Source organism: Mauremys reevesii, linkage group 1 (genome assembly GCF_016161935.1).
Source record: "Mauremys reevesii isolate NIE-2019 linkage group 1, ASM1616193v1, whole genome shotgun sequence".
Taxonomy (NCBI): Eukaryota; Metazoa; Chordata; order Testudines; family Geoemydidae; genus Mauremys; species Mauremys reevesii.
In genome coordinates, this window is record NC_052623.1 from 261,352,742 (window position 1) to 261,364,868 (window position 12,127).

At 40.8% G+C, this 12,127-nt stretch overlaps 1 protein-coding gene and 1 long non-coding RNA gene across 3 annotated transcripts in view; one reads left to right on the forward strand and one right to left on the reverse strand.

The window, feature by feature from the left end:
• Positions 1-12,127, forward strand: part of STAB2 (stabilin 2) — a 142,075-nt gene that overhangs the window by 36,157 nt on the left and 93,791 nt on the right. The window contains exons 11-18 of the mRNA XM_039484192.1: positions 940-1,022; positions 2,108-2,257; positions 3,946-4,089; positions 5,740-5,802; positions 5,901-6,020; positions 7,293-7,346; positions 8,350-8,430; positions 11,806-11,958. Of these exons, the coding sequence (XP_039340126.1) occupies positions 940-1,022; positions 2,108-2,257; positions 3,946-4,089; positions 5,740-5,802; positions 5,901-6,020; positions 7,293-7,346; positions 8,350-8,430; positions 11,806-11,958 (848 nt within the window). The remainder of the gene's footprint in view (positions 1-939; positions 1,023-2,107; positions 2,258-3,945; positions 4,090-5,739; positions 5,803-5,900; positions 6,021-7,292; positions 7,347-8,349; positions 8,431-11,805; positions 11,959-12,127) is intronic.
• LOC120370088 overlaps positions 5,648-12,127 on the reverse strand; it is an 82,216-nt gene continuing 75,736 nt past the window's right edge. Inside the window, exon 6 of one of the 2 annotated variants that reach the window (XR_005583615.1) lies at positions 5,648-7,436. This is a non-coding gene — a long non-coding RNA (uncharacterized LOC120370088). The remainder of the gene's footprint in view (positions 7,437-12,127) is intronic. The other variant, XR_005583612.1, reaches the window with a different exon arrangement.

Genomic DNA, 12,127 nt, shown 5'->3' on the forward strand with positions numbered 1-12,127 from the left:
CTTGGGGGTGGGAGACCCAGATTTGAATTCCTGCTCTGAAACAGGGACTTAACACAGGGCTCCTCCCATCCCAGGTGACTACCCTAACCATCAGGCTATAAAACCCTTCTCACAGTGGCTCAATGTCTTTCACTGTATATAAAATACTAGAAAACAGCTTCAACAGGAGAGACGGAATCCCATCCCAAATTCAAATCTAGGTCTCCCACATCCTAGGTGAGGTACCCAATCACTGAGCTAAAGGTTACACGTGCTCCTCTTTCTCCATTGTTGCCTAAGTCTCCTTGTGAATCTAGCCCCAAAAAATTGTTGGCCAAAACTATTTAGCAAATTCATGACAAACTCACAAATGGTTTTGGTTTGAACAAAACTGCATTTTTCACTCAGCTGTGTTATAATTTTAAACCTCTGAAAACAGGGCTTAATAGCGAAACTATTAAAGGGCTGAATCATAGAATCAGTGCTGTGAAACTGCTGTTTTGCAAATGATGTGTCACCGTGAATAGCAAATTAACTTTTATTTCCTAGCTATGTGTTCTCTGGTATTTGCACTACCAGCAGTTAATTGGCAACTCCCCAGAGGGCTGGATTTATTTCAAATAGCAAGTCTGCTCCTGGACAGAAACTAATACAAGGCTGAGGAAACCCAGTTTTCAAGACTTGCACTGGGTTCTGTTCCATGGAAGCTGGACAACTAAAAACAGTTCTAAATGTGCTTGCCTCACCATATATAGTAGGTTCAGTGATGATTTGGAGTCCATCCATAATTTGCTGCTCATATTCCAGGCCAATCACCAAGTTATTTAGCTGTTAAATTTTAACAATCACAGGTATTGTTATTTTGCTTTTTTGGCGCCGACAGTATACCTTACATTGTACAGAACATAGAATACACAATCCGTCATGGTATTCATTTTGTCATTTGTTTTTTCTTGTAAGAAAATGTCTACGAATGGCCTCTAAGTAGTCTGGGACCTTTTACTGTTTTACTGCCAACAAACAAGGGATTCAAAGGAATTAATGTAAGTGTGTGTGGGGGGGGGAAAGATTGGTTTTTTTAAATGTCAAAAATCAGATTTGTATAATATTTTGCATTCCATACAACCTTTTCAAGCTAGTATGATTTAACACTGATTGTATGTGTCTAGGAGTCAAAGACTAAACCTTCCACACTTGAAAGAGAAACAAAAAAAATGTCTGTTGTTTTGAGATAAGATCGGTGAGGTAACATCTTTTATTGGACCAATTTTTTTTGGTGAGAGAGGCAAGCTTTCGAGCTTACACAGAACTCCTCTTTCAGCCTCCTTTATTTTTGGAGTCTGGCTATAATGCAATGTTACTTTAAATCTTTAGGTTTGTTACTTCCATTTACCCCTATATATATACACAATTATTTACAATTAAAAAAATATTCTAAGGCCAAGATTTTAAAAAATGAATGCCTAAAGTTAGACATCTAAGCAGGGCTAGCCAAAATATTTTCAATGAAAAAGTTTCTACCAAAACAAAAAAGTTTTTTATTTTGATGAAAATTTTTCACACTATTTTTTGTTTTGTTTCAAACTGAAAATTGTCAGGTTTGGGGGGAATCTTCCGACATTTCTCTCCCTTCCCCCCCCCCCCCAACTGGGATAGGACCGGGATGCAAAGGGAGAGGAAGTGGGGGGGAAACAAAACACAAAAAGCAAAACAAAAAAAATGAATTTGATTCATTCCATCAAAAAATTTCTATTGTTAAAAACAACAGTGAAAAATTTTCAACCAGCTCTATTTCTGCATCTATATTTAGGTGCCTAAATAAGTGATCTGATTTTCAAAGTGTTGACCATCCAGCTATTCCTTTGAAGTCAGTGGGACTACTCACATGCTTAAGATTAAGCATGGGTGTAAAGTGTATGAGTCAGAGAGACTCCCACTGATTTCAATGGGCCTTGAGTCAGGCTCCTCATTTCAGGAAGTACTATGTACTGAATTAACTATCTGGGATTCAGACACATCTATTGCAAAAATAGATGGACAGAGCATGAACTCATCAGGGAGGTTCATTCTGTTTGTTAATAAAGCCTGTAATGTAAAGAAAGAAATCACTGTCTTTTTGCTCTTCTAGATAAAGGACCTCCTGAGCAATAAGGAGAATGCCCAGTACTTTGTAAAACTCCATATAATTGCCGGTCAGCTGACCACCAATAGCTTGAATAATACAGATACAATTTACACCTTGACTGGAAAGCCAGGGGAGATATTAAAAGGTGATAAGGTAAGAGTGGGTCTAGGTTTTGCTGTAAGGAGTAGCACTAGCAGGGGACTTCTTGCTTCTTTTATTTAACAAGGAGAATGGTAGTCCCATTCAATCTGAGACAGGAGGGTGCAGTTAGATTTCTGGCTAGGAAATGCAGTCCTATACAATAGCCAGAGTCCAAACACTGCAGAGGGCTAGGGTGAAATCCTGGCCCCACTGAAGCCAACAGCAATGCTCCCATTGACTTTGGCTGAGGCAGGAATTCACTCTTAGAATTCCAACATAACTCAACAGGTAACAAAGAAGCTTTTATTGATTAGTAAAGATGTTCTCTAAAATAAAGTCCTTGTAAACACAGAGACATGGCTTGCCCATACAGCATACTACCCTCTACCACAGTGATGAGCACGATACAAGAATCTCAAATAGCAAGGAAAACAGAGTGGAGGCCATTCAGATGGAGATAGAAGATTGCAGGCAGAGCCCTGTAGCTCTGTATGAAAGAGAGCAACCACAGTGGAATTATAGACCCTGTGGTCCATTGAGCCACAATTTGGTCACCCTTTTGAAACACATTCAAAATAAGTCATCAATCTAAATAAAATCAATAAGGCAAGAGTACTCTGAAAAAGGTGGGGTAAAGTGCATCAACTCCAGTGATGTAAATTTGGAGTTTCACTATGGATGATTTGACCTCATATTTTCATATGGATGCGTACTACATTTAAAAACTCTTTTTAAAAGCAGGTAGTGTTGTTCATAGCCAAAAAAATGTCGCTTGATTTCTTAAGCTTGTCTGATGACTGAAATCCAGCTCTCCTTATTTCTTTCAGTAGATCAGTAGCATCTAAGGGTAAGTCTGCACTTCAACCACTATAGCGGCACAGCTGCACTGGAGCATGTCAGTGTAGACACTACCTATGCCGACAGGAGGGATTCTTTTGTCAGCATAGGTAATTAATCTCCCTGAAGAGTGGTAGCTACATCAACAGAAAAATTATTCTGTCAATCTAGCACTGTTCTACACAGAGACTTTGGCCGTCTTAAATAAACTGGTTGGGGGGCTGGAGTTCCAAACCCCTTCCTCCCCCCCCCAGCGTGATACAGTTATGCAGACTGAATTTCTAGTGAAGACCAGGCCTAAGAAACCAGATCTGACTTGCTTTGTGTTTTAAACAAACAGCCATTCCTTTTGTAACAGGAAAGTGCAAATGCCGTCTGAGGCTTGTGAGGTTTCCTGCAGATTTCAGTACAAAGCACAATCAGCAACATTTTGTTGTTTTAAATATATATACTATAAGGAAATGGCTTATATTCCCTTAAGACTGTTGGAGTTTATCCATTAGCTTCAATCGCACTTTAAATGGTTTCCTGGCAGATTTTCATTACCATCTGTTATCAGAGCTGTGTTACTGTAAAGTTAAATCCTTCCCCTCACCACTAGGCTAATGCTCTTCACCATCCTTGCTTCTCTTCTGAACTTTGCTGTCCTGTAACCAAGCAATATGGGCCACATCCAAAGTCCGCTGAAGTCACTGGGAGTCTTTCCACTTCCTTTGATGAACTTTGCACCAGGCCCTGGCACGTAATGGATTTAAATTTCAGATGCTGGCCCTGCAATATGCTGTATGCAATACAGCCTCCCCACAGAAATGCAACAGCTCCAAGAAAAAAGGACTCAGTGCCTATTCTCTGGCTTGTTTTAGGACAACCAATTAAAAATTAGGATTCAGGGAAGTAAGAAGAAAGGAAAACTCTTACAGGGGGATATAATTGCTTCCAATGGAATTTTGCACATTATTGACAAAGCCATGGACAACGTGGAGCCAACGTTTGGGAGCAATAAAGAGGTGAGGCCTCATACATATAAGTGTCAGCAGGACTTTTTAAAAATATTACTTTTAAATGAATTTAGGACTCATGAAAGATGCCTGATGGAGAGCAACTGTACAAGTTTCCTCACTCTACCCTGCCAATGTGCCTGAACTGTGACCTGCATGCACAGTGGCCAGGTGTCCAGTTTTCAGCCGGAACACCCTGTCACAAAGGAATCCTGGTGGCTCTGGTCAGCACTGCTGACCATGCCATTGACTGTCCAGTTGGCGGCACCACGCAGCAGGAATGGCAGGCTCCCTGCTAATCTCCGTGCTGCGCAGCTCCCGGGAAGCAGCCAGCATGTCCCTGCTGTGGCTTCTACACATAAGGGCAGCCAGGGGGCTCTGCAAGCTTCCCCTACCCAAAGCACCACCCCCGCAGCTCCCATTGGCTGGGAACCATGGCCAATGGGAGCTGCAGGGGTGGCACCTGCGGACAGGGCAGCGCACAGAGCCGCCTGGCCATGCCTCCATGTAGGAGCCAGAGTGGGGACATGCCGTTGCTTCTGGGAGCTGCTTGACTAAAGCGCCGCCCAGAGCCTGCACCTCTGACTCCCTCCCAGCCCCAAACCCCTGCCCCAACCCCAGCCCTGATCCCCCTCCCACCCTCTGAACTCCTCGATCCCAGCCCGGAGCACCCTCCTGCACCTCAAGCCCCTCGTCCCCAGCCCCACCCCACAGTCTGCACCCCAGCCAGAGCCCTCACACCCCCTCGTGCACCTCAGTCAAAATGAGTCGAGTGAGGGTGGGGAGGGCAAGCGACAGAGGGAAGGGGGGATGGAGTGAGCGGGGTGGGGCCTCAGAGGAGGGGCGGGGCAGGGCAAGGGTGTTCACTTTTGTGTTCGTAGAAAGTTGGCAAGCCTACCTGCAGGGACAGCCTCCAAAGTAAGAGGGGGTAATGTAGTTTTCATGCCATTCAGACATTTACTTCTCTGCTGAGATGATCAATGGAAGAGTCAGTTGTAATGATGATTTCTGACATGTGGACCCCTGTCCACTGGGAACTGGACTAAAACCATGAACACATATCCCAGAACAGCCATTAGATGATAGTGACTTTTGGGTAACTCCTGACCTGAGTTAAGTTCAACCAGCAACCAAAATACTGAAGGCCATGATTTTGAAAAATGATCACTAATTTTGGGTGTCTCCATTTTTCAGTGCCCAACCTCAGATACCTTCTGAAGACACATGTTCCTGTGTGATCTTGGGCAAGACACTTAATTTCTCTGTACTTCACTGCCTTACTGGGAAATACAGATAATAATCCTCCAATACTGCCACCCTTTGTGTGTCTTGTGGATTTGGAATGTAAATTCTTCGGGGTAGGGCCATCTCTTACTATGTGAAAGAACAGTGCCTCGTATTGGGGCTCTGATCTCAGCTGGCGTGTCTGAGTCCTACAGCAATACAAATAATAAATAAAAACAACAAATACAGCCAGGTCTTTAATGACTGAGACTCATTCAATAATTCAAGTATTTGTAAACAAGGATTTTATGAGCATGAAAGTATGTTTTACTATTGATAATACACTTATGATCATGCAATGAATACATTTTAAATGTATTAGTTACTTCATTTCTAATTTAACTATAATGTAACAAATTAAAAATACATTTTTAGGAGACCATAATGACAGTGATTCAAGACAATAGACGATACAGCCGATTTAGATCCATGTTAGAGGTAAGAATATAGAAGTGGAATTCTATAAAGCTATTTTTAAATGCACAACAAAACTAGTATGTAATTCCCTTTTTTTCTTTTTTTTAAATAAAAAACAGAAAACTATTCTGGGACTGGTCTTGGAGCAGGAAGGTGGACCTTACACAATCTTTGTTCCAAACAACAATGCTTTGGATAACATGAAAGATGGAGCACTGGACTACCTGCTTTCTACAGAGGTATAACTCTTCAGATAATGCAGATCAGTACAGATTCTTATATAGTAGGTATCTTTTACAGCTTTGGTGTTGATAAAACTAAGCTTTTGTACTTCTGGGTTTAAGTCAATCTTTTTCTATCGTCAATCAGGAAAAGAGCTAATGTAATCATCATCACTATGGCAAATCCCAAAGGGCCATAAGCTCTCTGCAGACTGAATACCACCCAGGCTCATATGAGGGACAGATTACACCACAACTGCCAACTGCATGGTTCTTACACCTTTCTCTGAGGCATCAAAAACAGGATATTGGGCTAGATGGGCCTTGGGTCTGATCCAGATGGTAATTTCCATGCTTCTAAGCAGCTTTAAAGTGAAACTTTCACACTAAGGAACAAGAAAATATAACGTTTTCAGAAACTAGATTTATCTAATCCTCCTCGTGGTTTTTGCTAATATCTTCATGTTTAGGCAAAAATGTCCTCACCCCCTTAATCCATCCTCTCCCCTTCTACTTGCTCCCAAAGCGAAGGCTGGAAAATTCACTGTCCTACAAGTTCCTGATAGAAAAGGCTGGATCAGCCCATCTCCTCGCAAATGTGAAAACAAAGTATGATCTGCTGAATTCTTCCATCCAAGGGTTGGGGTGCAGATTTTCTGTCCCATACAGAGAAACATTGTGAACCCCCACTGGCTACAGCCCCTTGCTCCCATTCCGATTTCCTGGTAGCATGGCTCCATTGAAACCATAGTGACAAGGCTTTCCCTGAGAGCTGACCCCAGAGACTCTTTAAAGGGAGGTTTCACAGCACAGAGGAGACACTGAATAGGAGTTAATGCAGCTTCAGGCTTCATTATGTTTTGGGTAGATTTACTGCTGCTGGAGCTGGGAGACGATACATGTCCCTCACTAGCACCTCCCCAAGACTTCCCACTTCATCTGGATGGAAAGGGAAGATTAATGTGGAGGTGGGGGGAGGATGGTTTCCTCTGCGCACTGATCCTAGGGAACATCTAGCGGGAAATGCACAGCAAATAAAAGGTCACCCCCAAAAGGAAATGCGGGTGAAAGCACAAGGACAGAGACCAAATGAGAGTAACCTCTAGGACAGACTAGATGTAATGAGGAGAGCACTGTTTGGATTTCAGGGGAGTGTCACTGATAATACAGACATTTTCAAGACTCAGGTAAATGATAAAAATATCCTTATTTTATTGGTGCTGTGTTAAAGCAGATCAGATTTGTGCTATCTGCATTGGGTTAAAGAAAGTCCTTTGTTCACTTGTGCAGGGTGCATGGAAACGTCTGGAGCTCGTTCGATACCACATTGTTTCTTATGCTCAGGTTAGTGTAACTGCTTGGCTGTCCTGTCCTATCGCTGTCCAGGAAAGCAGCATGCTGGCTCTGCAGTGTGATTTCAAACATTCTGCATCGCTGAAAGCAAAAGGTTTCTCTAAACACAGTTTCCATTCAGTGTTATTCAACAGGGTAGCACATGGGGTAAGACTGTCTTCACTGCAAAACAGGCATGTTTTTTACAAAGAAATGCCCCACTTAATGTAAACTCCTAATGGAGACATGGTACTGTCGTTTTTATCTGATGTACCTAGTCAGCAACAACCCCAGATAAGGTGCTTAGCATTGACCTCAACTAACTACATCAAGGTAAAAACTACTTATGCCTTGTCTACACTAGGATTTTAAATCAAGATAGGTATTTTGATGTAAATGCACCTTTTTTGCCACTAAGATATAATCCAATAGATGACAGGATCACACCTTGCAACTGGAATGTGCTAACTTACTGATATGTGAGATGGTACAAAATTTGGCTGTGTCAGCTCCGCACTGCTAACGGGAATAAAAAGAAGGGGAAAAGTATCTTTGTCACTAAAATAAGTGCATATGACTCTGAACTGATGCTATTAAGATTGACACCTGCCTGGTTTAAACTGGGAGGAGTGGGTTTGTCAATATCTAAACAAGTTCCCCAGTTCTTCCCCCTTTTTCTACCAGAGTCAAAACAGAAGAACATAGAGTCCCATGACATCACACATGTATGAGGGTGCCTCATTCCTGTCTTGCTGCTGCCCCTGCTTCCTCTGCACCAGGTTGGGGGACAGGAGTCTTAATAAGCTTGGTACAGGCCACACATATAGTTTCCCAGATGGGAGTCCCCCTGTACTGGTCTGCATCAGGGCAGCCACCAGCTGGATTTCACCCCCCTTTCTTCATAATTTTTTCTCATTTTGTTAACAATCTGTTTCTGATAAGAGAGGATGACAGTCAGCTTTAAACCCCCATCACACATTCCTTTGTTTGTTTTAATCACTTTTACTCATTGTAGTTGGAGGTTGCCAGCCTCATCTCCATAGAGCACGTCAAGACCATGGCTAGACAGTTCATCTATTTTAACGCGACCAGCAATGTAAGTCAAGGAGAAGTCAACTTTTTACTGATGAATTTTCCTTTCTGATCCACTCATCCTGTTACTTTAGGTGCAAGTGAAAAATTGTTGAGCCTCAGGCTCGTCTACACTAGAAAGGCTTTGCCAATACAGCTATACCGGTATAGCTATACCAGCAGAGCCTCCTAGTGAAGACACAGCTTACACCAGCAAAAGGAGTTCTTTTGATGGTATAGTTAAACCACCTTCCCAATGGACAAACTATACTGGCAAATAGACTCAGCTATAATTGGAAAAGAGCCCATGTGGAGGATTTTGCTGCCATAGCTATGTCAATCAGAGGTGTGGATTTTTTCCACAATAGAGATATGACAACAAAACTTTGTAGTGTTGAACTGGGAAGGGATCAAAGAAATTTCCCATCTGAGTGAGTGGAAAATTCACAGCATTCCACTCCCAGAGCCCTTCAGGGCTCAGCACTATGAAAGACATTTAGAAAATATAAATGATTGTTTGGATGGGTGTTAGGAAGGTCTATAGTTTTTTTTATTTTTTTAAGACTGGGCCAAATCCTGAGCTCCTCCTTCAGCCCTGGCCAGTCGAGGAGAGTAGGGGTGTTTTTAAAATGTGTCCACCGACATATTTTAATTAACATTCTTAAATACCTCTCAGCACCAAGTGTAGACTGAGTTTAACATTTTTTAAATGTTTTAGCTGGTCATGATGAATACAACCAACACATTTTTTAAGGTATTAAACCCTGGCTACACGAGGTGCCAAGTTTTGTTGAATAATATGTTAACTAACATGTTTAAAAACATACCTCTCTCTCTCTAGCCTAGACCTGCCCTTAGTTTTCACTCAATATTTCATCAGGCAGATTCTCATCGATTTCAATTGGAGTTTACATGAGTAAGGACTGAGTGAAAACTTAGGACAAATCCTGAGATCTTTGCTAATTAAATAAGTGGAAACAAAATTAAGAAGTCAAACTTATTTAAATTTCTAATCTCTAACATACTTTAAAAAAAATGGTGATGGGTCATACTCTTAGTTCAAGATGCAGCCTTTTAATCAGTGAGCTATAAATTAGTCTCTTGAAAATGCTTTTGGTGTGCAGTACATTTAAGAAAAATAATATTACTGTAGGTACTTTTAATAAGTCAAGCTAATAGATGTATGAAACTTCCTTCCATTGTTCACATGCATTAGCCAAAATTGTGTTAAGGATGAATTATTTATACAGATCTAATTTTCACCAAAGCAGAATAGCAAAGAGGGCTGTTCAGATGTCAAGGAGCATGAAAGAATTCCTGAGTTCTAACCCTGGTTCTGCCACTGATTCACTATGACCGTGGACAGATGACAACTAAGGCTGTCAAGCGATTTTAAAAAATTAATTGCAATTAATTGTGCTGTTAAACAATAATGGAATGCTATTTATATAAATATTTTTGTATGTTTTCCATTTTCAAATATATTGATTTCAATTACAACAGAGAATATAAAGTGTTCAGTGCTCGCTCTATATTTATTTTTTATTACAATATATTTGCACTGTAAAAATAAATAGTATTTTTCAATTCACTTAATACAAGTACTGTAGTGCAATCTCTTTATCATGAAAGTTGAACTTACAAATGTAGAATTATGTACATAAAAACTGCATTCAAAAATAAAACAATGTAAAACTTTAGAGCCCACAAGTCCATTCAGTCCTACTTCTTGTTCAGCCAATAGTTCAGACAAACAAGTTTGTTTACATTTTCAGGTTTACAATGTCACCTGAAAGTGAGAACAGGCGTTCACATGGCATTGTTGTAGCCGGCGTTGCAAGATATTTACATGTCAGATGCACTAAAGATTTATTTGTCCCTTCATGCTTCAACCACCATTCCAGAGAACATGAGCCCATACTGATGATGGGTTCTGCTCAATAACAATCCAAAGAAGTGCAAACCAATGCATGTTCATTTTCATTATCTGAGTCAGATGCCACCAGCAGAAGATTGATTTTCTTTTTTTAGTGGTTTGGGTTCCATAGTTTCCACATCAGAGTGTTGCTCTTTTAAGACTTCTGAAAGCAAGCTCCACACCCCATCTCAATCAGATTTTGGAAGGCACTTCAGATTCTTAAATCTTGGGTTGAGTGCTGTAGCTAGCTTTGGAAATCTCACATTGGTACCTTCTTTACTTTTGTCAAATCTATAGTGAAAGTGTTCTTAAAACAAACATCATGCTGGGTCTTCATCCAAGACTGCGATAACATGGAATATATGGCAGAATGTAGGTAGAACAGAGCAGGAGACATACTATTCTCCCCAAAAAAGTTCAGTCACAAATTTTATTAACACATTTTTTTAATGAGCATCATGAACATGGAAGCATGTCCTCTGGAATGGTGTCCAAAGCATGAAGGGACATACGAATGTTTAGCATATCTGGCACGTAAATACCTTGCAATGATGGCTACAAAAGTGCCATGCGAACGTCTGTTCTCACTTTCAGGTGACATTGTAAATAAGAAGCTGGCAGCATTATCTCCCGAATACGTAAACAAACTTGTTTCTCTTAATGATTGGCTGAACAAAAAGTAGAACTGAGTGGACTTGTAGGCGCTGAAGTTTTACATTGTTTTGTTTTTGAGTGCAGTTATGTAACAAAAAAAATCTACATTTGTAAGGTGTGCTTTCACGATAAAGAGATTGCACTACAGTACTTGTATGAGGTGAATTGGAAAATACTATTTCTTTTGTTTATCATTTTTACAGTGCAAATATTTGTAATCAAAAACAGTAATATAAAGTGAGCACTGTACACTTTGTATTCTGTATTGTAACTGTTTTCAGTGTATTTGAAAATGTAGAAAAACATCTAAAATATTTAATATATTTCAATTGATATTCTGTGTAACAGTGCGATTAAAACTGCGATTAATTTCTATTAACTTTTAAAATCATGATTAATTGTTTTGAGTTAATCATGTGAGTTAACTGGGATTGATCGCCAGCCCTGTCACAACCTCTCTCTCATTTTTCTCCCATCCATAAAATTGCGATGACACTATGGACCCAATCCAACGCCTACTGAAGTGAATGGGAAGACTCCCACTGACTTCAGTGGACATTGATCAGACCCTTGGTTACTGACCTCACAAGATAGCTGAGAGGATTAATTAATTAGGCTCAGATGTTGCTTTTATGTTTGTGGAGCAGATATCAAGGAAAAGGTGTAATCCAGGTACACTATTTGCCTTTGGGATGTGAAAGATAGGATTTGCCAATTAACTGAACCAGGAGCTAAACCATTTTATCACTAAAAATAATGAAATTAGAACATTATGAAGTAGTGGTGTGGTAGTTTTCAAAGATGATTTCAAATTCTTTTATTCTGCAGGGACAAATCTTGGTGAATGGTGAAGAAATAGAAGAAACAGATATTGTTGCCAAAAACGGTCGAATATACACTCTTGCAGGTGTTCTTATTCCTCCCTCAATTGTTCCTATTCTACCACACAGATGTGATGGGGGAAGGAGTGAAATTAAAATGGTAAGGAAAGCCAGTACAACAAGGTTTCAGACAGTAGCCACTAAGTACTCCATGCATGGTACCAGGAGCGGCTCTAGGCATTTTGCCACCCCAAGCACGGCAGGCAGGCCGCCATAGGCAGCCTGCCTGCTGCCCTCGCGGCGACCAGCAGAGCGCACCCAGTGGCTTG